Genomic DNA, 26,883 nt, shown 5'->3' on the forward strand with positions numbered 1-26,883 from the left:
GGTGAGTGATTCGTTCTGGGGAGGGCTGAGCTGGGGCTGCAGTCTGCGCATGCTCAGTGGTTGGGAGCGATGTTTACTGCCACCGGAGTGGGTTTACTGGGTGCAGCTTGGCTCGTTATCGCCGCGGTTTTTCTTTTCTTTGTGATCTTTCACAATGTGTTTTCCGAATTCGGGACCTTCGCCCTTTTATTGGAGGATTTTATGCGTTACGGTAAAAGCAAACAGTATTTTTTCCAGCGGCCGCCTTGGCTTCAGCGCTTGGATCTACCGAAAAGGTGAGAAGCGACCAGTGCAGCCCAGCAGCAGAAGCAAGGGGATAGTGCATAAAACTCAGGCTCTTCTGGAGCACCGAGTCAACATAAAGCATTGGCTGAGTTTTGTCCGGAAGGCCAGCATATGTCACTGGCCTATGTATCACAGCACAGACATTGCTGTGCTTCTGCTCACAGGCCCCACCCCAGACTTGAGAACATCTCTGCTGATACTTGAATGAGGAATTGAATGCAGCACTGTCGGTGGTATATTCTCTGACTTCAGAGGTCAATAAGAGACTCCATCTGCCCTGACTTGGAAATATGACTTCCATTTACTGTCGCTGGTTGAAATTCCTGGGACTCCCTCCCTCACAGCCCTGGGTACTCCTCAAGAACTGCTGCGGTTCAACAATGTAGCTCACTCAACACTATCTCAAGGACAACTAGGGATAGGCAATAAATGCCCCCCCCCCCCCCCCCCCCCCCCCCACCATGTGAAATAATTTTTTTAAAGCTTCAAAGAAAAGAAGCTTAATTAACACTTCGCTGTGCACTAATTGGCTGATATGGTTCCTATATGGCAGCAATGACGGCACTCCAAATAGTACTCATTGGCTGTAAGATGCTTTGGGTTCCCCTGAAACCGTGAATGCGGGTATTTCAATGCAAGTCTTTTTACATGACCTTGATTCACATGTAACACCAACTCTTATTTTTGGTATTGTATTATAGGAGGGTACCAGCGCTTGGTCTGTAGCATTGTAGGTAACCAATGAGGAACATATCAACCATGATCGAATAGTGGGGTAGACTCGATGGACCGAATTGCCTAATTCTGCTCCTATATCTTTTAAACTTATGAACTTAGAAGTGATAGATGTACAGACTTTAACTAAAATTTGACTTAAAATTTCATAGAACAGGAATTATGTTGAAAAGACAGAAAATTGAAAGTCCGACCAGGTTATGGCACTCTTGAGCTTTTATAGTCTGCTGGTACTATTTTAATCTAGTCATTACATATTACATAGAACATACAGTGCCGAAGGAGGCCATTCAGCTCATCGAGTCTACACCGACCCACTTACACCCTCACTTCCACCCTATACCCATAACCCCATCCTAAACATTTTGGATACTAAGGGCAATTTAGCATGGCCAAACCACCTAACCTGCACGTCTTTGGACTGTGGGAGGAAACCGGAGCACCCGGAGGAAACCCACGCAGACACACTGAGAACGTGCAGACTCCGCACAGACAGTGACCCAGCGGGGAATCGAACCTGGGACCCTGGCGCTGTGAAGCCACAATGCTATCCACTGTGTTTACTTTATTGGATAATTATAGGTTCTTTTACTTTGATAAGGTTATTAACTGCAGAGACAGGGGTTTCAACTTTGCTACCTGTCTGCCTTCTGTAGAACCTGTCTGATTTTGATTTTATTGAAATCCGTATTGTACAGGACAAAGGAATTTATAGCATGAATATTTTCATAATTATTAGGCTGGTTTGAGAAAAAAACCAGTTACATCAGCACATTGTATTTAGATGACTAGTTAGTTTAATAGTTTGACATGCTGTTCATTTCATCTATGGGTTTTAGTCCACCTCAGACTGTGGAATGAAGTTTTCCTGTGACAGCTGTTAAGATTCTGGGATGGACCCAATTCAGTTCCCAGTGAGTACATGGGGTAAAATTGCCTGTAATTCATTGTTGAATAAAACATAAATGTCAAAAGCAAAGCTTGTTTAGGAAGCAAAAAAATCTAGTATTAATACAGATGTGATTTACAAAGAGTAAAGTACAAGTGCCTTCATATTCTGTTCACTTTAATTTGCGTCTGATCATCGAACAATAAATTCAAGATAGCAGTGCTAACTCCAGATATTTCAAGGTCCACATTAAATGGTGGGTTCCACGAGAGCCATTGTTTCTGGCTGCCAGTGGATCTAGTGGCTATCCAGATCACACTTTATTTCCACTGACATTAGGGGGAAAATAGAGGCCAGGAAATTAAAGTCATGAATGTGCATTGATTTCTTTTAACTAGTACAGTGGAACTTTTGAAGTTTTCAACAGTCCTTTGTTAAGTTTTCAAGAGTCGATGGAGGGGGGCTATCAGGGTAACAAGATTTGGGATAAACACCCTCATGGGCCCAGAAAGGAACTGTCGGTACTCCTGGCATGGGGGCCTGTCTGATGGCCCGCACTTTGTCCTCAACAGGGTGTAGCCCATGGCGGTTCATGTGGTAACCCAGATATGTGACCTCGGCCACGTTGAAGCTGTATTTCGCCAGTTGGAGGCGGACGCCAGGTTCCTCGAAACGTGCAGTGCAGGACTTTGGCCAGGTTTTGTAGATACTCCTGGTCGGAGGAGCCCGTAATCAGGACATCATCCAGGTAACCGCTACTCCGAGTAAGCCCTGCAGGATGTCTCCATTACCCCCTGGAAGATTGCACATGCTGAAAAGACAATGAAAGGTGAACACGTATATTCGTAAAACCCTCCGCGCATATTTATCATCACGAAATATCGCATGCTGGGATCCAAGACCAGCTGGAGGTGTGCGAGTCTTATGTCCAGCTTCATGAAGGTGCGGCCAACACTGAGTTTCGTGTGTAAATCCCTGATGCGAGGGACCGGGTAACGGCCCATACCCAACATCCAGCACCTCTTGGTCGGTGCAGGCTGTCGGCGGTTCTCAAGGGTTTTGGATGCAGCGGCCTACGTCCCTTTGGTAATTGCCCCATCGTCGGGGGCTTTTTAGGTGGGTAAAGTTGGTCAGGCAGCCTAGATTCAGGACAGCCATGCCTTAGAGTACCTGGCTGCCCTGCTCGACGCTCTCGCGAGAGATGGCTATCTCGACCGCCTGTTACAGATTCAAGTGGGTTTCTGCGAAAAGATTTTGATGTGTTGCCATGTGGATTCCACAGACTAAGCAGTCTCAGGGCGCTAAACTCTCAGGTTTCGCCAGTTTGCACAATCTTGTCAAGACGTAGCTAGTCGAATCACCCTTGGCCTGGGTGGCGGTATGAAACGAATCGGCAAACGATTAGCGGCGTGGAGTTAAAGTGGTCCCCTACAAGGGTCACTAAGGTGGCAAAAGACCGCATGTCCAGCGCATCTGGGTAAGTTAAACTTTTTATGATACTGTAGGTTGGCCCACCACAAGCCGTTAGTAGTATTGTTGTTTGTCGTTCGTCTCTCATGTTCGCATTTGTCCGAAAAAAATACTGCATATGTTCAATGTACTGCCCCCAACCATCAGTACCTGCATCATACGACTCCAATTTTCCGATGTGAGGTATCTCAGCCGTTGGATTGGAAGCCCCCTGAGACCTAAACAAAGTGGTATGCAACACTCGGTGCCGACCTGGGGGAGCTCCACTTAAGTCTTTCGCCAGTGTAGAATCCACGCAAAGTGATTACAAATGAAATGGTAGACTGATTTATTCTTTATACACAATAACTGTCCACTCCCGGAAGGGTCTCCCACCTCGTCCTGAACCCAGGTCAGGGTTTTTATACTATGAGGCCTCCCCTCGTTAAAGGGGAAGTCCCGCCCCGTTACCAGGGAAGTTTGTATTCTGTGGAAGTCGGGCGGGGGGGGGGGGGGGAGAGAACCAGATGGCTAACACCCTTGGACCTCCGCGGTGATTGTAACACTTACCTTCCAGTGTAAATGATCAAGTTTCAATGGAACTCAGACCTTCAGATTATATTGCAGAGATGCGTCCCAAAGAATTCTGCAATATAAATAGGTTTTCCACTTCAAATATTGTGCTGGACCTGACTTTAGGCTACTGTATTTAAAAGTGGAAAATTGCATGATAATAAATGTTACATTTAAATAAAATCCTCCCTTTGAGCCTTAATGATGCAAAATAAATATCCCTGCTGAAAGAGCCCTAAATATACTAAGGTTAGGCAGTTCCCGTAACAGCCTCCCCGAACAGGCGCCGGAATGTGGCGACTAGGGGCTTTTCACAGTAACTTCATTGAAGCCTACTTGTGACAATAAGCGATTTTCATTTCATTTTCTCATTTCAATCTATTTTCTGGTGTTAACCACACATGAGGAATTAGAGTGTGGCACAACCTGACACCAAATTGGCAATCTCACTGAGGCAGACCGGAAGAATAACTGTGGAAATTGGAAAACAAAATCTAACTGATGAATATGAGTTTGGGTCTAAGCTAATTTGATCGATTAGAGCAAAGTATACAATTCTGCAATGAACCTGCAGGATGAGATTATGGAGTTTGTTCCTGAGATCAGGTTAAAAAAAAAAGCTGAAAATATTCTATTCCGAGCTCTTAACACCTGTTGCTATGTGAGCAAATATAATTGTCCTAAAATTGTTTTTGTTTTTGGATCTAGTTACAGTTAATAGATTGACTTTGCTCTTCTACGTTTTCCACAGATGGTTTGCTCATTTCTATGTAGTTTCGGTGATTTGGAATGCTCTTCTACTTGGAATTACTTGTCGAAGTCTCTTTTTCGGCCACCCGTTCCCAATCTGGCTTCAAAGACCGCTCAGCTTGCTTTGTGGAAATGTATTGCTCTTAAACTCTGGCAAGTCTTAATGTACTTTTTATTATTGCACAAATAAAACAGCACCAGGCTGATTTTAAAAGTGACGGTGCATTGTAAACCAACAGGATGGTGGAGATCAACTGGGTAAATGCAGATTAGAATTAATTATTGGACTTGGATACTGTAACTAGAAATTAGTATGCTTTATCCAGTACTCATTAAGGAGGTTTATCTTTATGCTGCAATATAATTTCAGCCGAGTCACATTTTCAGCAAACATTTTTGATAACTTATGTTAGAATGAAATGAAAATCGCTTATTGTCACAAGTAGGCTTCAAATGAAGTTACTGTGAAAAGCCCCTAGTCGCCACATTCCGGCGCCTGTTCGGGGAGGCTGGTACGGGAATTGAACCATGCTGCTGGCCTGCCTTGGTCTGCTTTAAAAGCCAGTTCTTTAGCCCGGTGCTAAATGAGGACGGTAGTGCTAAATGAGGACGGTCGAATGAAGAAAGAAGAAATCAAACATGGTATCACCCTTGAACTGTGCTAACATTGAGTCTTGTAACCAATTTCCAATCCAAAATAGTACACAATAAGAAGGAAATAACTTGTATTTATTGTGCCTTTCATAACCTCGAGACTTCCCAAAGTACTTTTGAATTGAAGGTACTAATGTAATGTAGAGAAATGTTGCACCAAATGGCGGCATGTAGCACAGTGGTTAGCACTGTTGCTTCACAGCTCCAGGGTCCCAGGTTCAATTCCCTTGGGTCACTGCCTATGCGGAGTCTGCATGTTCTACCCGTTTCTGTGTGGGTTTCCTCCGGGTGCTCCAGTTTCCTCGCACAGTCCAAAGATGTGCAGGTTAGGTGGATTGGCCGTGCTAGATTGCCCTTGGTGTCTAAAAGGTTTAGGTGGGGTTACGGGGACAGAGTTGAAGTGTAGGCTTCAGCGGGGTGCTCTTTCCAAGGGCCAGTGCAGACCTAATGGGCCGAATGGCCTCCTTGTGCACTGTAAATGCTATGATTCTATGGCACATAGCAAGGTCACACAACAGTAGCGAGAAAACTGTCTTGATATAACTGTCTTGTTCGAGGTATTTTGATTGTGGCCTGGTCAAAATTAATCTCGGGAGAACTTTCCTGATCTTTGACTGGTACCATGGAAATATTTGTATCTACCTAAAACGATGGAACTGGCCATGATTCCATCTGGTACCTCTGACAATACAGAAATCTCTCAGTACTGCACTGAAAAGTTTTGTTCAAACCTAAAGTGTGGCTTTTGACATTCTGGTTCAAGACAAGAATGATACTACTGAGCAAAGGCAGACACACTATTCGACAAATGTGAACAAGATTAAGGACAATTACTAGTGTATATATTGAACTTGTATTTTTTTAATAGCCTTATGTTTCTTTCTCAGGTGATGAACTGTCCATTCTGTTGGTTCAAATGATGTTGTGCATGCAGGCTGTTCGACGCCTTACAGAGTGCCTCTTTACCTCTGTGTTTTCAAATGGAGTTATTCACCCTGTTCAATATTGCTGGGGTTTGGTTTATTATGTGCTTGTTGGTTTAACAGTACACTGTGAAGGACCCATTCTTGGAATCAAATGTACGTTTTCATATGCATAATTGAAGTATGTGTGTGGATAGTTTTTTTGTCTTTAATTTTTTCTGCCATGCATTCACCCATTCTATTAGCCTGTGTCCTCTTGAAGCCTATTACCATTTTCCTCATTATTTCCTGTGCTTCTACACTTTGTGTCATCTTCAAATTGTGCCTCGTACTCGAAGTTCAAATCATTAAATACTACTACTCTTTCTAATGCCTCTGTATATATTTTTATGTCCTGCAGTATCTGGTAATCCCCATATTTATCTTAGCTTTGGTAAAGTCCTCATCCTTGGTAAACACTGCAAAACACTCAGTGCCTCCATTTACACCAGCAGATCTGAATTTGTGTCTTGAGTAACTTTGTATTATTTAGTATAAACTTAAGGAATTTCCATGAGTAGCAGGAATACAAGAACCTAACTCTGGTATTCTGTTCGGCACAGCTACCTGTTGATGATTGGTATCCTATAATGCCACTCAATAATCCAATTCATAGCTTCTCTTAGATTTTCCACATAGCTGTGTGTCCCGAGCCAAACCGAAAGAAGTCTATAACCTGAGAGCTACTTACTGTTACAGCAGCATCACTCCATCAGCTTTTATTCCTTTAGTTCTTTGAAATAACAGAGAGGGATGATGAAGAAAGTGTGGTTGATACTGTATATATGGCCTCTCAGTATGCATTTGATAAGGTACCACATGATCGACTTGTTAGCAAAATAGAAACCCATGGGATTAAAGAGGCAGTGCAGCATAGATCCAAAGTAGTTATGAGACAGAAAGCAGAAAGTAATGATCATAGAATTTACAGTGCAGAAGGAGGCCATTCGGCCCATCGAGTCTGCACCGGCTCTTGGAAAGAGCACCCTACCCAAAGTCAACACCTCCACCCTATCCCCATAACCCAGTAACCCCACCCAACACTAAGGGCAATTTTGGACATTAAGGGCAATTTATCATGGCCAATCCACCTAACCTGCACATCTTTGGACTGTGGGAGGAAACCGGAGCACCCGGAGGAAACCCACGCACACACGGGGAGGATGTGCAGACTCCGCACAGACAGTGACCCAAGCCGGAATCGAACCTGGGACCCTGGAGCTGTGAAGCAATTGTGCTATCCACAATGCTACCGTGCTGCCCCCTGATGAATAGTTGTTTTTTAGATGGGCGGGAAGTATACAGTGGTGTTCTCCAGGAGTTTATTAGGATCATGCTCTTTTTGATATATGATCTAGATTTTGTATACAATACATAATTTCAATGTTTGCAAATAACATGAAACTCAGAAATGCAGTAAATTGTAAGGAAGGTAGTAATGCTTAGGAGGACTTGGACACACTGGCGAAGAAGGCTTGCAATTTAATGCAGAGAAGTGTAGAGTAATGCATTTTGGTAGGAAGAATGTGGAGCAGTAATATGACTGAAATGATGTGCGAATAATAGAGACATACCTGGTCTGTATGTACACAAATATTTGAAGGTCAACGTAAAGTTACAATGTCTGTTAAAAGCATATAGGATCTTAGGCTTTATTAATAGAGGTGCAGACTATAGAGGTGTAGACTATAAAAACCAACATATTATGCGAATAGTTTAGAAGGTTAGTTGTCAGCCAGATGTTGTTTGATTCTGAGTACCACATTTTAGGAAGGATGTCAAGGCCTTCAAAGGAATGAAGGAGAGCTTCACTAAAATGTTATCAGGGATACAATAGTTGAGTTAAGTGGTGAGACTAGATGAATAGAGGTTGTGAGGGAATGTTACAGGGAGATTTAACTGGGGTGTTCACAGTTATGAACTGTTTGCAGTGGAAAAAAAGTTGGTAAGAGGTCACTGATTTAAGGTAATTAATTGGCAGAAGAAGCAAAGGTGAGATGAGAATTCTTAATTTGCAGTGGGGCTGGTTTAGCACAGGGCTAAATCGCTGGCTTTGAAAGCAGACCAAGGCAAGCCAGCAGCGTGGTTCAATTCCCGTACCAGCCTCCCCGAACAGGCGCCGGAATGTGGCGACTAGGGGCGTTTCACAGTAACTTCATTTGAAGCCTACTTGTGACAAGCGATTTTCATTCCATGATATTGAATGCAAGGATAGTGGAATTAAATTCAGTAATAACTTTCTTAAAGGAGTTGGACAAATACTTTAAGGGGAACATTTTGTAGGGCTATGAGCAAAAACAGGGGAATAAAAGGGCAATTGGGGATGGCCAGTAAATGCTGGCCTAGCTCACGATGCCCACATCTCATGAATGAATAGAAAAGAATCACAAACTTCTGTGCTGTATAATTGTGTTATTCTGTTTCTCATTTCTTTTTTGTGCTTCGCTAAAGATGCAAATCAGGATGTAAAGTGCAGTCTTTAAATTATTTTTTAAAATTTAAAGTGCCCAATTATTTTTTTTCAATTAAGAGGTAATCTAGTGTGCACATCGTTGGGTTGTGAGGGTGAAACCCATGCCGACAGGGGAGAATGTGCAAACTCCACACGGACAGTGACCCGAGGCAAGGATCGGACCCGGGTCCTTGGCGCTATAAGGAAGCAGTGCTAACCACTGAGCCACCGTGCCACTCTGCAGTCTTTAAATTAAGGATGAAGTATTCCTGCTATTTTAATTTTGGGTGGACATCAGTTTAGAAGTGCAGTGTAACTTTGCACCATATCCTGATCTGATTCTTGAGCACACTAACTACGAGATGTGTGTGAACCCTTTCAGGAAACCATTTCATGCGGCATTAGAGTTTTCAGCAGTTATATCTACACTTTAAATGTATAATTGTATCCAATTTTACCATGAGTTTGAACTTGGTTGCTGCACTATATATGCAGCCTCAAATAAAATGTTTATATGTTATTTTAATCATTCTTTTTTCTTATATATAGTGTATACTATTCGAGACCTGTTTTCACAAGGGAAGTGGTATCATGCAGCTGGAATAATGCTGTTTTTCTGGGCAACAATTCATCACCACAAGAGTCATGTGATACTGGCCAGTCTAAGGAAGAACAAATTGGGTAAAAACATTACACAATACTTCTGTAAAAGAGAAATGATACTGAACTTGCCTGCTTATCCATAACATTGCAAGCAAAGTTGTATTACTTTCTGTAAATTCAGTAATGATTGCCCTAATGAACACCTGCTATTTAATAATTATAAAAGTGCTGTCAAATTTTAGTTCACTAACATAACATGCAGAATGTCATTTAAGTTGACACACTAAAATGGTGCGCTGGTGTTGCAGTAATTCTTGTAATAATTATTCACTTGATCTGACAGAACAAAAGGTGAAGAGACAGTTTAATTTTAGTTAACTAGAAGGCTAACTTTTCTCTCTAATTTCTTCCCTTCAATTGAACTGAATCATAGTGTGATATGGTTTCATACGCACTCTCCAGGATTTTGTTCACTCGCCATTCTTCATGTGTGAACATGGAGCATTAGTGGACGATCCTACTGCATAGAGCATCACAACTGAATGACCCTCTCATTCATATTTATTCATGAACATTTTTAGGCAACTATTACTGGATAGTTATCAGCAGTGGCCAACCCTGTGACACATTCCAATTATTCTGAAAATGTTATGCCCGGGATAAGATCTATAAATTAATACAGTGTACAAATTGAACTGACGTTCTGGTCTGTATCGCATAGGTGGTACCTTAAGCCATAGTGTAATGGGAAAGCCAAATTATATTTTAATTAAAAATAAGTAGGAATTAGGAGTAGGTCACTTGGCCCCTTGAACCTACTTCACCATTCAAATAGGTCATGGCTGATCCGACTTTAAAGCCAACCCCACATTCCTGCCTACCCCCAATAACCTTTAACTATCTTGTTAATCAAGAATCTATCTAGCCCTGCTTAAAAAATATTCAAAGACCCTGCTTCCACTGCCTTTTCAGGAAGAGAGTTCCAAAGGTTCATGACCTTTTAGAGAAAATAATTCTCCTCACCTCTGGCTTAAATGGCATGGGGAGGCGATGGCATAGTGGTATTGTCACTGGACTAATAAACCAGAGGCCCAGAGTAATGCTCTGGGGATCCAGATTCAAATCCCGCCACTGCAGATGGTAAAATTTTAATTCAATAAAAATCTGGAATCAAACGTCTAATGACCATGAAAACATTGTCAATTATTGCAACAACGCATCTGGTTCACTAATGTCCTTTAGGGAAATCTGCCGCCCTTACCTGCTGGCACAGCCAGCGACGCCCATGTCCCATGAACGAATAAAAAACAAAATGAGTGACCTCTTATTCTAGTTCAAGATTTTCCGACAAGCGAGGGCGGCACGCGGCACAGTGGTTAGCACTACAGCCTACAGCGCTGAGCACCCGGGTTCGAATCCCGGCCCTGTGTCACTGTCCGTGTGGAGTTTGCACATTCTCCCCGTGTCTGCATGGGTTTCACCCCCACAATCCAAAAATGTGTAGGTTAGGTGTATTGGCCACGCTAAATTGCTCATTAATTGGAAAAAAATAAAATAATTGGGTACTCCAAATTTATTTTTTAAAAAGAAAGGAAAAAAAGATTCTCCGACAAGAGGAAACATCTGCCCTGTCAAAACCCCTCAGGATCTTAAAGGTTTCGGTCAAATTGCCTCTTACTCTTCCAACTTCTAGTGGATACAAACCTAACCAGTCCAACCTTTCCTCAATAGACAACCACATAAATCAAAAGAATCTCTTTGTTGGGCTGCCACATTGTTGGTTGCTGAAGCTAAAGTTCTCTCAAGGTTGAAATTAAATTTGGTTTTAATCAAAGAGTTTCTAATCATGGCAGCGAACGGGAAGTGCTGCAAGCTTCCCGATGCAGGGCTCAGAGGCTGTCATTGCTATAAAATGTTAATTGATCCACTTAACAGGGCCCCACAGGCTTCACGCTGCAAATGATGGTCCAGCTGGCTGATTCACTGGAACCGAGCTTGCCAGTCCCCTGCTAAAAAGGGAAAGCAGCACTTAAACTGATCCTGCACAGTCAACCATCCAGTAATATTCAGGCTTGGACTAACAAGTGGCAAGTTATATTTGCGCCGCACAAATGCCAGGCAATGACCATCTCCTACAAGAGAGGATCTAACCACCGCCCCTTGGCATTCAATGGCATTACCATCGCTGAATCCCCCACAATCAACATCCTGGGGGTTACCATTGATCAGAAACTGAACTGGACTAGCTATATTAATAATGTGGCTACCAGGGCAGGTCAAAGGCTAGGAATGCTACGGCGAGTAACTCGCCTCCTGAGCCCCCCAAAGCCTGTCCACCAACTACAAGACATAAGTCAGGAGTGTAATGGAATACTCACCACTTGCCTGGATGAGTGCAGTTTCAACAACTCAAGAAGCTCAACACCATTCACAACAAAGCAGCTGCTTGATTGCTCCTCCTCCTCATAAATATTCAAACCCTCCACCGCTGACGAACAGTGGCAGCCGTGTGTACCATCTACAAGATGCACTGCAGTATCTCACCAAGGTTCCTTATACAACATCTTCCAAACCCACGACCACTACCATCCAGAAGGACAAGAGCAGCAGATACCTGGGAACCCCACCACCTGGACGTTCACCTCCACGTCATTCACCACCCTGACTTGGAAATATATCGCCGTTCCTTCGCTGTCACTGGGGCAACATCCTGGAACTCCCTTCCTAATAGGACAGTGGGTGTACCTACCCCTCAAGGAGTGCAGCGGTTCAAGAAGGCAATTCATCACCACCTTCTGAAGGGCAACTAGGGATGTGCAATAAATGCTGGCCGAACCAGCGACGCCCACATCCCGTAAATGAATTTTAAAAAACCCCACTCAGCTTGCAGCCATACCGCCGAGAAGACCAGCCCCACGATTCGGGAATGCTGACCTGGGCAGATTACTGGACGCGGTGAAAGCCAGACAGGATGCCCTATTCCCCAGAGTCCCTCAGAAGATCAGCCACCGGGCAGCCAGTGCACTGCAGAGCATGTCCTGTTCGTTGGGGAACGTGTCCCAGTCGCAGGTGGGCATTGCCGGGGTGCTCCAGAGCATGTCCCAGTCACTGAGAAGCATTGCCAAGGGCGCCAACACTGTTCTGCAGACATTGGAGAGCCGACAGGGCTGGCAGAGTCAGGTGAGGCAGGGGCAACTGGGGTCGAAAGAACTGCCCTTCTGTCCGGAGATGAACCACAGGGCCCTATAGGCACCAACCAGGAGGAGGGGGCGTGGGTGCCAACTCAGAGCCACCCGACTGAGTGGCGGATGGCAGCCACCCGCTCCCCCGAGACCCAGCACACTGAAAGTGGCATGTCTCAGAGTCAGCACCCGGAACAGAGTGGCATGGCGGGGCTGTGTGTGCCGCTGGCCCCAGAGGATGTCTCCAGTGGCATTGAAGGCCATGGGACGTGGTAGGCAGCAGGCTGCCTTCACCTCTGATCATCTTTATTGTCACAAGTAGGCTTACATTAACACTGCAATGAAGTTACTGTGAAAAGTCTGTGCACCCTGGGGACATACCTAGACTCAGCAGTAGAGCATGGAAGGCTAAGCAGGTCGAGGATCACTGAGAGGGCATGGGGGAGGTGGGGAGGATTGGGTTGGAGACATTGTTGGGGAGGGATGGGGGAGAGTCTGGGAGGGGTGGGGAAGGGGGGTCAGCACCATTGGGGGATTGGGGCATTTGGGGACACCTGTTAATTCATACAAATCGTTGACCTTGACCAATATGACACCTCTAGCACTTCCTTCCTCAATGTGGGCCGAGCATCAATCCCATGCCCCGTCTCCCCGGAAGCAGTGTTCCAGGGTCCCTCTATCCCCCCGCCCCGCAGCCCGACACACCACGTGCAGGTGATGAGTGAGCGAGTACTCAACAGACAGGCAAAGGTCAGACTATGGCATTGAATGAGGAACACCAGCGCTCAGCTCACAGCAGGCTATCATCAACCCCTGCCCTCGACAGTGACCTGCTGACAGTGCCAACACAGTCCCCTCATCCTGGAATGATGTGACACAGACCCTGGGAGGGTGGTAACTGGGGGGGGGGGGGGACGGGGAACTGGCAGAAGGGTTGCGGGAAAGGGGATTGTTGGGGAGGGAGAATGACGGGCGAGGCCACGTCCTATGTAAAGCAGGTGAAGATGAGAGTCTCTCGGGCCCTCCCCATTGCCGCCTTCTATCCTCCGGCTGATCTTGCGGGTCCTCCCCGGGCTCATCCTCCAGCCCCTCCTGGTTTGGTGGCTCCTCATCCTCCTCCTCGGAGGTGGACATATGTTCCTCCAGCACGTTGCCCTGCTGCTGTGCCAGGTTGCGGAAGAAACAGCAGACCACCACAAAGTAGGCAACCTTCTTTTTGGGGGGGGGGGGGGGTGGTGGCTGTACCGCAGGGCACCACCAGAGCAGTTGAGGCGCAGCGGAACTGTATCCTGAGGAGTTCGATGCAGCTCAATGACAGCCCAGGTGGCCGCATCGGTCACCAGCCACCGTACTGGCGATATTAGCCAGGTCCTCAGCAGATATCCCTTATTCCCCAATAGCCAAGCAGCCATCTGGGGTGGTCCTTGAAGAGGCTGGGGTTGTCTGACTGCCCCAGGATGTCGCTGTCATACACACTCCCTGGGAAGCGTGCACACGCGTGCATGATCTTCATTTGGTGGTTGCACACGAGCTAGACATTCTTGCTAATGTAGGGCACTCCCAGATAACCCAGCGAGTGCAAGGCGACATGCGTGCAGTCTATCAGCAGCTGGACCTGGGGCATCCCATCGATGGTGGAGAAACCAGCTGCCCGGGCATCCTATTGGGCCTGGCCCATGTCAAAGTTTATATAGTCCGCTGCCCGCGCAAACAGGTCATCCGTGACTTCACAGATGCGTTTGTGGGCTGTAGCTTGTGAGATGCCACACAAGTCCCCGGTTGAGCTCTGGAATGATCCCGAGGCTTAGAAGTTCAGGGCAGTTCCGGTGGCGGCTATGGAGAAGTAGGTCACACATTTGATAGCTCCCGCCTGTGACGGACCTTTGGACCTTTTTCTCCTGTTTTTTTCTGGATTTTATTGGATAAATCGGTGAAGAATGAGACGGTGAGGAGAAATCCCCCTCCAGTGGATGGAGAATTGGACCAGAAGTGGCCGTGTGAGAAGACAAAGTTCCACAAGGAAGATGCGAGCAGAGCTGGCAACGTAGGAAAAGCAGGGCCGTGGGGAGACGGCACAGTGCTCGACGGAGCACCTGGTGAAGTTTTTTGAAGATTGCTTCGCCAAGCTTAAGAATGACACGCTGGACCCGATCACGGCTTCGATTGATCAGGTGGTGCAGAATCAAGAAACCCACGGACGTGCGATCCAGGAGGTGGAGAAAAAGATGTCCGAGTACGAGGAATACCTAACCATGCTGGAGACCAAGGTGGAGATGATGAATAACCACCAGAAAAGAATGCAAGAGAAGCTGGAGGACCTGGAGAACAAGTCCAGGGGGCAGAACCTGAGAATTGTCGGCCTCCCTGAAGGCAGTGAGGGATCGAATGCGAGGGGCTATGTGACGAATATGCTGGATAAGTTGATGGTGGCTGAGGCGTTCCCTCGACCACTGGAAGTAGATAGAGCGCACAGAGCTTTCTCGAAGATGCCACGAGCGAATGTGCCGCCGATGGCGATGGTGGTACGTTTGCACCGATTTTCTGGACCAGGAACACGTTCTGCAGTGGGCCAAAAAAGAACGGAGCAGCAGGTGGGAGAATTGTGAGCTGCGCATTTATCAAGACCTGGGCGTGGATTTGGCCAAGAGTGTAATCGGCTGGGTGGAATCGGGCAAAAGCGGCACTTTTTAAGAAGGGGGTGAAGTTCTGGTTGTTGTACCCAGCCCGTCTGTGGGTCACATATGAGGAACGGGATTTTTACTTCGAAACAGCAGACTTTCATCAAGGTAAAAAGACTGGATGTGAACTAAAGACACTGAATCCTTGGGGAGAGTATTGTAGTGGCGATTTGTTGACAATCACTTTTGTGCTAGTTTGAATAAGTTGTGTTAGGTGCAATAAGGGGCTGTTTCGATGGCTAAAGTTAACTTTGTCTTACTGGGATCTGGTTGGAGGGGGGTTGGTTTATGTGGTTGTTTTTCCACATGTTTTTTCTGATGTTTGTTTACTGGGGAATGTGATGCTTTGAATATGTTTGTCCAAGTGGGGGAGAGGGGAGAGAACAATGGGGAGACAGACTGTTTGGTGCATTGGGCGGGAGCTATCAAGTCAGCTAAGTCAGCTGACTCACGGAAGCACAGTGGGGGGCGAGCAGGTGTTAAGCTGGAGCTTGGTAAGGGGGGGGGTTGGGTTTCTGGTGCTGTTACCAGGGGGTGTTGCTTTGCTGACGGGAAGAATTGTTACTAAGGGACAAATGTGAGGTCGGGGACGGCGAATGCCCGAGGGGGGGGCTCGAGGAGGCCGGGGACGCGAGCTGGAGGCTGGCCTAAAAAGGGTGTTGGCTAGTCGGCAGGGAGGAGGGGGGGAGAAAGGGGGGGCGGGAAGCCCCGACCAAGCTGATTACATGGAATGTTAGCGGGTTGAATGGGCCGGTCAAGAGGGCTCGCGTGTTTGCGCATTTGAGGGGGCTGAAGGTGGACGTGGCAATGTTACAAGAGAGACCCTAAAGGTTATAGACCAGACTAGATTGAGAAAGGGGAGGTTTGGCCAAGTATTCCACTCTGGGCTGGACTCAAAGACCAGGGGTGTAGCGATCTTGATCAATAAACGGTGGCATTCGAGGCAGGGAGAATCGTGTCAGACACGGTGGGTAGGTACATAATGGTGAGTGGGAAGCTGGAGGGGTTGCGGGTGGTACTCATGAATGTATATGCTCCGAATGGGGACGATGTGGAATTTATGAACAAGAACAAAGAAAAGTACAGCACAGGAACAGGCCCTTCGGCCCTCTAAGCCTGTGCCAACCATGCTGCCCGTCTAAACTAAAATCTTCTACACTTTCGGGGTCCTTATCCCTCTATTCCCATCCTATTCATGTATTTGTCAAGATGCCTCTTAACCGTTACTATCGTTCCTGCTTCCACCACCTCCTCTGGCAGCGAGTTCCAGGCACCCACTACCCTCTGTGTAAAAGTCTTGTCCCGTACATCTCCTCTAAACCTATGGCCCCTCTATCCTGGGACAAAGTCTCTGACTATCCACCCTGTCTCTGCCTCTCATAATTTTGTAGAGCTCTATCAGGTCGGCCCTCAACCTCCTTCATTCCAGTGAGAACAAACTGAGTTTATCCAACCTCTCCTCATAGCTGGTGCCTTCCATACCAGGCAACATCCTGGTAAATCGCTTCTGCACCCTCTCTAAAACCTCCACATCCTTCTGATTGTGTGGCGACCAGAATTGAACACTATACTCCAAGTGTGGCCTAACTAAGGTTCTGAACAGCTGCAACATGACTTGCCAATTTTTATACTCAATGACCCGGCCAATTTTTATACTCAAATGACCCAGCCAATGAAGGCAAGCATGCCATATGCCTTCTTGACTCCCACCTCCACCTGTGTTGCCCCTTTCAGTGACCTGTGGACCTGTACACCTAGATCTCTCTGACTGTCAATACTCTTGAGGGTTCTACTATTCACTGTATATTTCCTACCTGCATTAGACCTTCCAAAAATGCATTACCTCACATTTGTCCAGATTAAACTCCATCTGCCATCTCTCCGCCCAAGTCTCCAAACAATCTAAATCCTGCTGTATCCTCTGACAGTCCTCATCGCTATCCGCAATTCCACCAACCTTTGTGTCGTCCACAAACTTACTAATCAGACCAGTTACATTTTCCTCCAAATCATTTATATATACTCTGAACAGCAAAGGCCCAGCACTGATCCCTGCGGAACACCACTAGTCACAGCCCTCCAATCAGAAAAGTACCCTTCCATTACTACTCTCTGCCGTCTATGACCTTGTCAGTTCTGTATCCATCTTGCCATAAGAACTAGGAACAGGAGTAGGCCATCTGGCCCCTCGAGCCTGCTCTGCCATTTAATGAGATCATGGCTGATCTTTGTGGACTCAGCTCCACTCTCCGGCCCGTACACCATATCCCCGAATCCCTTTATTCTTTAGAAAGGCATCTATCTTTTTCTTAAAAACGCTTAAAGAAGGAGCCTCAACTGCTTCACTGGGCAAGGAATTCCAGAGATTCACAACCTTTTGGGTGAAGAAGTTCCTCCTACACTCCGTCCTAAATCTACCTCCCCTTATTTTGAGGCTATGCCCCCTAGTTCTGCTTTCCCCGACCAGTGGAAACAACCTGCCCGCATCTATCCTATCTATTCCCTTCATAATTTTATATGTCTCAATAAGATCCCCCCACATCCTTCTAAACTCCAATGAGTACAGTCCCAGTCTACTCAACCTCTCGTCATAATCTAATCCCCATAACTCTGGGATCAACCTAGTGAATCTCCTCTGCACTCCCTCCAGTGCCAATATGTCCTTTCTCAGGTAAGGAGACCAAAACTGAACACAGTACTCCAGATGCGGCCTCACCAACACCCTATACAATTGCAGCATAACCTCACTAGTCTTGAACTCCATCCCTCTAGCAATGAAAGACAAAACTCGATTAGCCTTCTTAATCACCTGTTGCACTTGCACACCAACGTTTTGCGACTCGTGCACCAGCACACCCAGGTCCCTCTGCACTGCAGCATGTTTTAACATCTTACCGTTTAAATAATAATCCATTCTGCTGTTATTCCTCCCAAAATGGATAGCCTCACACTTGGCAACATTGAATCCATCTGCCAGACCCTAGCCCATTCACCTAACCTATCCAATAACAGCTAACCTATAACAGCTGAGGAAGGCAAGGCGATTTGTGAGCCAGCTCACCTCTGATCCGGTATGACTTCACCTTTTGTACCAGTCAGCCATGAGGGACCTTGTCAGAGGCCTTACTGAAGTCCATATAGACAACATCCACTGCCCTACCTGCATCAATCACCTTTGTGACCTCCTCGAAAAACCCTAATCAAGTTCGTGAGACACGACCTCCCCTTCACAAAACCGTGCTGCTGCTCGTTGAGGTGGGTGTTAGGTAAGATCCCAGACTTAGAGTCACATAAAATTTCCGCCCATGATCAAGTTAACACAGTCATTGATCCGGAATTGGTCCGGTCAAAATCCAGGACAGGGAAGGTGCCTTGAAGGGGTTTATGGAACAGATGGGAGGAGTAGACCCATGGAGGTTTGCACGGCCAAGGGCGAAGGAGTTTTCTTTTTTCTCCCATGTCCACAAGGTATACTCTCGCATCGACTTTTTTGTTCTGAGCAGGGCTCTAATACCGGGGTTGGTGGATACTGAGTACTCGGCAATCGCAGTGTCGATCATGCCCCACATTGATGGATCTCTGGGTTAGTTTGGAGAGAGGACAACACCTGCTATGCAGGCTGGATGTGGGGTTGTTAGCGGACGAAGTGATCTGTGGGCGGGTGAACAAGTCCATCCAAAACTACCTGGAAACAAATGATACGGGGGAGGGCTCTGCAGCAATGGTCTGGGAAGCTTTGAAGGCAGTGGTCAGAGGGGAATTAATCTCGATACGTGCCCACAGAGAAAAGGCGGAATGGGCTGAGAGGGATAGATTAGTGGAGGAGATGTTCCAGGTGGACAGGAGATACTCGGAGCCACCGGACACGGGGCTACTGAGGCAGCGACGGAGGTTACAGGTGGGGTTTGGGCTGTTGACTACAGGGAAAGCGGTGGAACAGCTGAGGAAGGCAAGGCGATTTATGAGTAGGGGGAAAAGGCAAGCAGAATGTTAGCGCCCCAGCTCAGGAAAAGGGAGGCGGCCAGGGAGAGTAAAGAGTAGAGCTGGTATTACTGTCCTGGACCCAGTAGGGTGAATGAGGTGTTTAAGGACTTTTACAGCAAATTATATGAGTCGGAACCCCCGGCTGGGGTGGAGGGAATGAGGCAGTTTTTGGGTCAGTTGAGGTTCCTGAGGGTGGATGAGGATCTGGTGGAAGGGCTGGGAGCCTCAGTTGAAATTGAGGGGCTGGAGGGCATGCAGTCGGGCAAGGCCCCGGGGCCGGATGGCTACCCGGTGGAATTCTATAAGAATTTTTCAGAGATATTGAGCCCACTGCAGGTGACGACATTTAATGAAGCAAGAGAGAAGGGAGTCCTCCCCCCCCCAACAATGTTGCAGTCCTCGATTTCATTGATCCTGAAATGGGAGATGGATCCGGAGCAATGCGGGTCATACAGGCCAATTTCTCTACTGAATGTGGATGCCAACTGCTGGCTAAGATACTGGCCACAAGGATAGAGGATTGTGTCCCGGGGGTGATGGGGGAAGACCAGACGGGATTTGTAAAGGGCAGGCAACTCACGGCCAATGTTCGAAGGCTTTTAAATATGTTATTATGATGCCCTCAGAAGGAGGGGAGATGGAGGTGCTGGTAGCGATGGATGCAGGCTTTTGATCGGGTGGAGTGGGATTACCTGTGGGAGGCGCTGGGAAGGTTTGGGTTTGGTGAGGGCTTCATTGACTGGGTGCGGTTGCTCTATCAGGCACCAATACCGGCACGAACCGGGGTATTTCAAACTACACTGAGGGACGAGGCAAGGGTCCCTCTCCCCACTACTGTTTGCTCTGGCCACAGCCATTGGCCATGGCGTTAAGAGCCTCTAGGAATTGGAAAGGGCTGGTTTGGGGGGGTGTTGGAGCACCAGGTCTCGCTTTACGCAGATGAGCTGCTCTTGTATATTTCAGACCTGTTGGAGGGGATGGGGGATGTTATGTGGATCCTTGGGGAATTTGGCAATTTTCAGGGTATAAATTGAACATGGGGAAAAGCGAGATGTTCGCGGTCCAGGCAAGAGGACAGGAGACGAGACTGGGAGAGCTACCGTTTAGAATGGTAGGGAAGAGCTTTCGGTATCTGTGAATCCAGGTGGCCCAGGAATGGGAGGTACTGCACAAGTTAAACCTATCCCGGCTGGTAGAACAAATGGAAGGGGACTTTAAAAGATGGGACATGCTCCCGCTGCGGAGTGTACCAGACTGAAAATGACGGTCCTCCCCAGATTTCCCATTTGTCTTTCAGTGCCTCCCCATCTTCATCCCAAGGGCCTTTTCTAAACAGGTAAATAAGGTTATTTCAGGCTTTGTGTGGGCGGGTGAAACCGCACGAATGAAGAAAATGTTGCTGGAGCGCAGTTGGGGGGAGGGTGGGTTGGCGCTGCCGAACTTTTGCGATTACTACTGGGCGGCTAATATAGCCATGATTAGGAAGTGGGTAGTGGGGGAGGGGTCGGTGTGGGAGTGGATGGAGACAAGTAAAGACAAGTTTGGGAGCACTGATAACGGCACCGATACTCCACAAGTCCGGTGGTGGTGGCGGTTCTGAGAATCTTGGGTCAGTGGAGGAGATATGAGAGTGGAGGGAGTATCGGTTTGGACCCCGATTTATAATAATCATCGGTTTGTACCGGGTAGGCTAGATGGTGGGTTCCGGAGATGGCAAAGGGCAGGAATTGGGAGGATGGGGGATCTATTTATAAACGGGAGCTTCCCCAGCTTGATAGCCTTGGACGATAATTTGAATTGCCAGCAGGGAATGGGTTTGGGTATCTTCAGGTGTGAGACTTCTTGAGCAGGCAGGTTCCGGCCTTCCCGCTGCTGCCGCCAAGGGGGATACAGGACAGAGTAGTCTCCACTACCTGGGTGGGAGAGGGGAAGGTATCGGATATTTTGGAATCGGAGGAAACTCCGGTGGAGGAGCTTGAGGGGAAGTGGGAAGACGAACTAGGAGAGATAGAGGTGGGTCTGTGGGTGATTGCCCTAAGCAGGATTAATGCATCCTCATCAGGCTTAGCCTGATACAATTCAAGATAGTCCACCGGGCACACATGATGGTGGCCCGGATGAGCACTTTTTTGGGGGTAGAGGATAGGTGTGCGAAGTGCATGGGAAGCCCAGCAAATCATGTCCACATGTCATTATCATAGAATTTACAGTGCAGAAGGAGGCCATTCAGCCCATCGAGTCCGCACCGGCTCTTGGAAAGAGCACCCTATCCAAGGTCAACACCGCCACCCTATCCCCATAACCCAACAACCCCACCCAACACTAAGGGCAATTTTGGACACTAAGGGCAATTTATCATGGCCAATCCACCTAACCTGCACATCTTTGGACTGTGGGAGGAAACCGGAGCACCCGGAGGAAACCCACGCACACACGGGGAGGATGTGCAGACTCCGCACAGACAGTGACCCAAGCCGGAATCGAACCTGGGATCCCGGAGCTGTGAAGCAATTGTGCTATCCACAAGGCTACTGTGCTGCCCACATGTTGGGCATGCCCAAAACTTAGAGGATTTTGCCAGGGTTTCGCTAAGGCAATGTCCACGATACTCAAAACACGGGTGGTGCCAAGTCCAGACGTGGCGATCTTTGGAGTGTCGGAAGAGCCGGGAGTGCAGGGGGCGAAAGAGGCGGATGTCTTGGCCTTTGCCTCCCTGGTAGCCCGGAGACGGATCTTGTTAATGTGGAGGGACTCAAAGCCCCCAAGTGTAAAGACCCTGGATTAGTGACATGGCTGGGTTTCTCAGTCTCGAGAAAATAAAGTTCGCCTTAAGAGGGTCAATGGTAGGGTTCACCCGGAGGTGGCAGCCGTTCGTCAACTTTCTCGGAGAAAATTAAAATGTCAGCTGAAGCAGAATTCCAAAGGGTGGGGGAGAGGGCCGGATTGTTGTTTTATGATTGGGGTGTGTAAAGATTGTGATGGGGGTGGAAATGTTTATTGTACCATGTTTATGTTGCTGTTATTATTATAAAAACTTGCAAATACCCTAATTAAAAATATTTTTTTAAAGTTCAGGGCAGCGGTGACCTTGACGGCCACCGGGAGTGGGTGTCCTCCACGTGATGCCTCGTCCCTTGTTGAGGGGGTACCTCCTGCGACACACAGATGTCTGTCATCTGTTCAAAAGACCAGCGACGCCTGTACAAAAAGAGAAAATACTGCACACTTTCGGCCGATCTGACAGCATATGAGGCGAGATAAGGGAGCTAACGTTTCGAGCCTGGGTGACTCTTTGTCAATGCCTGTACACTTTGGGCCGTCAACTGGCCAACCCCTCTGGTTCCCTCCATGGCCTAATGGACAGCTGGGTCCTCAGGGTGTGGGGCGGGGCCTCGAGCCTCTGCCAATGTTGCCGCCACCGCCTCCTCCAGTGTCTGGCCGTCTGGCCTGCCAGTAGCATCACGAGGACAGCTTCTGTGGGGTCCAAGATAACTTCCACACTGTTTAATATCTGTAAGTCATTGCGAGACAGTGTGAGACTGACAACCAGTGGTGGCTTTCACCCAGTCCTCTCCCCAGCATGCCCTGCCCACTCACCCCTGGCTGCAGCGGGGCCCCTACTCACTGGACCCCACACCCTGTACCTCAGACCCGTATGTAACGTTACCTGGACCAGGCGCTGGTCCCCTCCCCGGTGCACACATCCACCCTCTGGTCACGGAAATGTCCCCGGTGCTGGGGCCCAGCCCCTGGGTGTTCGGATGTTGGCTGCTGAGTCTGTGGTGTTCCTTCCTGTAGTGCTCAGGCACAGTGTCCAGGTATCACAGTCTGATTGGGATGCTTGGCAATCACCCCCACGTGCTACATGGCTCGTCCACACATGGGGATCCACTTGGGATGTGTGAAACGCTCACTTAACTATGATTACCAATTCCCAATTAGCAGTAGCCTTCAGCCGTGCAGCCAGAGGCTCCACGGTCACTGGACGTTGTGGGTGATCGGTGGGAAAAGCACGCAGGAGCTGGGGTTGCCCCTGGAACGGGACCACACGATCCAAATGGTGGCATGACGCACCCGCTGTGACACCCATTTCCTCCCCACCCCCACTCCGCCCCAACTCAATCCAGCCTAAAACTTTGACAAAGAGTCATCCAAACTCAAAACGTTAGTTACATTCTCTCTCCACAGATGCTGTCAGACCTGCTGCAATTGTCTAGCATTTTTTGTTTTTGCATCAGATTTAAGCTCTGCAGTCCTGCCACATCGAATTGTGAATGGTGGTGGACAATTAAACAACTCACTGGAGAAGGAGGATCCGTAACTATCCCCATCCTTAACAATGGGTGGGGGGTGGGGGTGGGGGGGGGGGGGGGGCAGCACATCAGTGCAAAAGATAATGCAAAGCATTTGCAAAAATCTTCTGCCAGAAGTGTCAAGAGGCAGATCCATCTTGGCCTCCTCTGGAGCTTACCAGCATCACAGATGCCAGTCTTTGGCCAATTATGTTCACTCCACATGATGTCAGAAAATGGCTGAAGGCACTGGATACTGAAAAGGCTACAGGCCCTGGCAGTATTCTGGAAATTGTACTTAAGACTTTCGCTCAAGCACTTACCGCACCCCTAGCCAAGCTGTTCCAGTACAGCTACAACAGTGAAGTGATGGAAGGAATCATCAACAGTGCTATCAAGCGGCACTTACTCGGCAATAACATGCTCACTGCCGCTCAGTTTGGGTTCTGCCAGGGTCACTCAGCTCCTGACCTCTTTACAGCCTTAATTCAAACATGGGCAAAAGAGCTGAACTCCAGAGGTGAAATAAGAGTCACTGCCCTTGACATCAAGGCAACATTTGACTGAATGAGGCATCAGGGAGCCGTAACAAAACTAAATTTTGTGAGAATCAGGGAGGAAACTCTCTGCCGATTAGAGCATACCTAGCACAAAGGAAGAAGGTTGTGGTGGTTGAAGGTTAAACGGCTCAGTTCCAGGATATCCCTGCAGGAGTTCTTCAGGGTAGTGTCCTAAGCCCAACCATCTTCAGCTGCTTCATCAATAACCTTCCTTCAGTTATAAGGTCAGAGAAGCGAATATTCGTTGATGATCGCACCAATTGCACAATGTTCAGTCGCCACTACTCATACAGAAGCAGTCCATGTCAAAATGCAGCAAGACCTGGACAATATACAGGCTTGAGTTGACAAGTGGCAAGAAACATGTGCCAGGCAATGACCATCTCCAACAAGAAACAATCTAACCATTGCACCTTGATTTTCCATTGCATTACCATTGCTGAATTCCCCCACTTTCAACACCCTTGGGGTTGTCATTGACCAGAAACTGAACTGGACCAGCCGTGTAATACTGTGGGTACAAGAGTAGGTGAGAGGTTAGGAATCCTGCAGCGAGTAACTCACCTGACTCCCCAAAGCCTGTCCACCATCTACAAGGCACAAGTCAGAAGTGTGATGAATACACTCCAATTTCCTTGACGGGTGCAGCTCCAACAGACCTCTGGAAGCTCAACATCATCCAGGACAAAGCAGCCCATTTCATTGGCACCCCTTCCAAAAGCATTCGCTCTCTGTCTCACCGACGCACAGTAACAGCAGTGTCATATGTTTCATCTACAAGATGCACTGCAAGAACTCACCAACACTCTTTACATTGCACTTTCCTAACCCACAACTGCTACCATCTAGAAGGACAAGCACGGCAGACACACCACTTGGAAGTCCACTTCCAAGCCACACACCATCCTGACTTGGAAATATGTCACTGTTCCTTCAGTGTTGCTTGGTCAAAATCCTGGAAATCCCTCCGAACAGCACTGTGGGTATATCTATACCAAATGGACTATAGTGGTCCAAGAAGGCAGCTCACCATTATCTTCTTGAGGGCAGTAAGGGGTGGGAAATAAATGGTGGCCTTGCCCGTGACGTCCACATCCCATAAATGAACAATAAAAAATTCTGTTATTTTTGATTGCCCCTCCTATCAATGCAAAAATCTCTAACTTTCACTGGGTCCTAATGATGTGGACAGGAGAAGAAATTCAATGCTCTGGGAACCACAAATAAAAAAACACATTCTATTACATGGAATGGAAGTTGAAGTACGAGCATGCTTGCTGCCCAGTTGCGGAAACTAACAGAAACAGCGTAGTCACAGGAAGAGATTCTGTGCAGTAATTAGAGAGTTAAATTCGGTCACTGAGATTTGCGTTTGATGTTTACAGATTGTATTTTCATCAGTTTTAACTGCATAGATGTAGATTTTCAGTAGAAATATACAATAGTAGTTTTGTAGGATGTAGCCAATCGGCTTTCCAAAAAGAAAAACCTCTTTACTGTCTCCAAATATCGTGGCACATATTCTATATTCAGACAATCAAAAATGTAACTATTAAATTTTTTACTCTGAATCTGTCAGATGATAATTTGCCTCAATGTATGTTTGTTTTCATTTCCCCTTTGATGACGCTAAAGTTATGAAGCAATTATCAAGGTGTATGGAATAATTTTTAAATTGAAATAATGAGCTGTACTAAAATTTGCTTGATGTATTTTTCTGTTGTTAATATACAGGTGAAGTGATAAACTTCCGGCATAGCATTCCCTATGGTGACTGGTTTGAAGTCGTTTCCTGCCCACATTACTTGGCTGAATTGCTGATCTACCTTGCTATAAGTATGACCTTTGAAGGACGACACCTTACTTGGTGGTTTCTTGTGCTATACGTGTTATTGAGTCATGCAATGATGGCCATTCTATGTCATGAATTCTATGTGAAAAAGTTTGATACATACCCCAAAAAACGGAAAGCATTCATACCTTTTATATTTTAATACTTTCATTCACAGTGCTATACTATATTTTGATGCTTCTCCTGTCATTGTACTGTATTTGATAGTATAAAATTCACTAAAGTCAACTGTAAAACATGTTGCATACTCTTTCTACCAGTTAATCCTTTAATGAAGTAAAGCTTTGTCATTGATCATTTTTTTTAATATGCCTGAATTTGTGTAATAATGCGCTTTGAGGAAAACATCTTGGGCAGGATTCTCTGGTGTCCCAGCCACGTGTTTCACAGCAGTGCGCCATTCACTGGTGGTGGGATTCTCAGCTCCTGCTGCTGTCAATGGGATTTCCCATTGAAGCCACCCCACGCTGCCAAGAATTTCGCAGGCGGGGGTGTGCTGTCAGGGGAACAGAGAATCCCAACAGCTGGAGAATTCTGGCTCTTGTTCCTATAATTGACAAGCTAAACTTTTACATGATGGAAATCTTCAAAAGGATCTGTTTTAAATTAGCTTATAATTACATTAATATTTTTTCAGTTGAGCTTTAGTGTTGGAACTCCAATAGCTCTCTTGCTTTTCTTAACTATGATGCTGTTACCAAGCAAAAATGTGGAATGAGAACAGACCATTCAGTCTATCATGAGCAATCCTCTCAGATCATACATTTATTATCTTCCAGATTATCAGTTTGCTGTAATTCTGTACCACGTATACTTTTATAACATTTATCATGATTACAACAATGCACAATTCACTCAGTATATTGTCCAAATGCTCCAAATAGTTTTTGTATGTGTATTTTGTACTATGATTGTCACTTAATGATGAAATGTTTGTGCATATTAATAACTGGTTTTCTATAAAATAAATGTATTACATATTT

At 46.9% G+C, this 26,883-nt stretch overlaps 1 protein-coding gene across 1 annotated transcript; it reads left to right on the plus strand.

The window, feature by feature from the left end:
• Nucleotides 1-38: 38 nt before the first annotated feature.
• Nucleotides 39-26,883, plus strand: srd5a3 (steroid 5 alpha-reductase 3). The gene is made up of 5 exons (XM_072496782.1): nt 39-275; nt 4,683-4,834; nt 6,223-6,414; nt 9,299-9,430; nt 25,783-26,883. Exons 1-5 carry the CDS (start codon nt 70-72, stop codon nt 26,040-26,042), a joined length of 942 nt encoding a protein of 313 aa, XP_072352883.1. The 5' UTR covers nt 39-69; the 3' UTR covers nt 26,043-26,883.

This window comes from Scyliorhinus torazame, chromosome 3 (assembly GCF_047496885.1).
Source record: "Scyliorhinus torazame isolate Kashiwa2021f chromosome 3, sScyTor2.1, whole genome shotgun sequence".
NCBI lineage: Eukaryota > Metazoa > Chordata > Chondrichthyes > Carcharhiniformes > Scyliorhinidae > Scyliorhinus > Scyliorhinus torazame.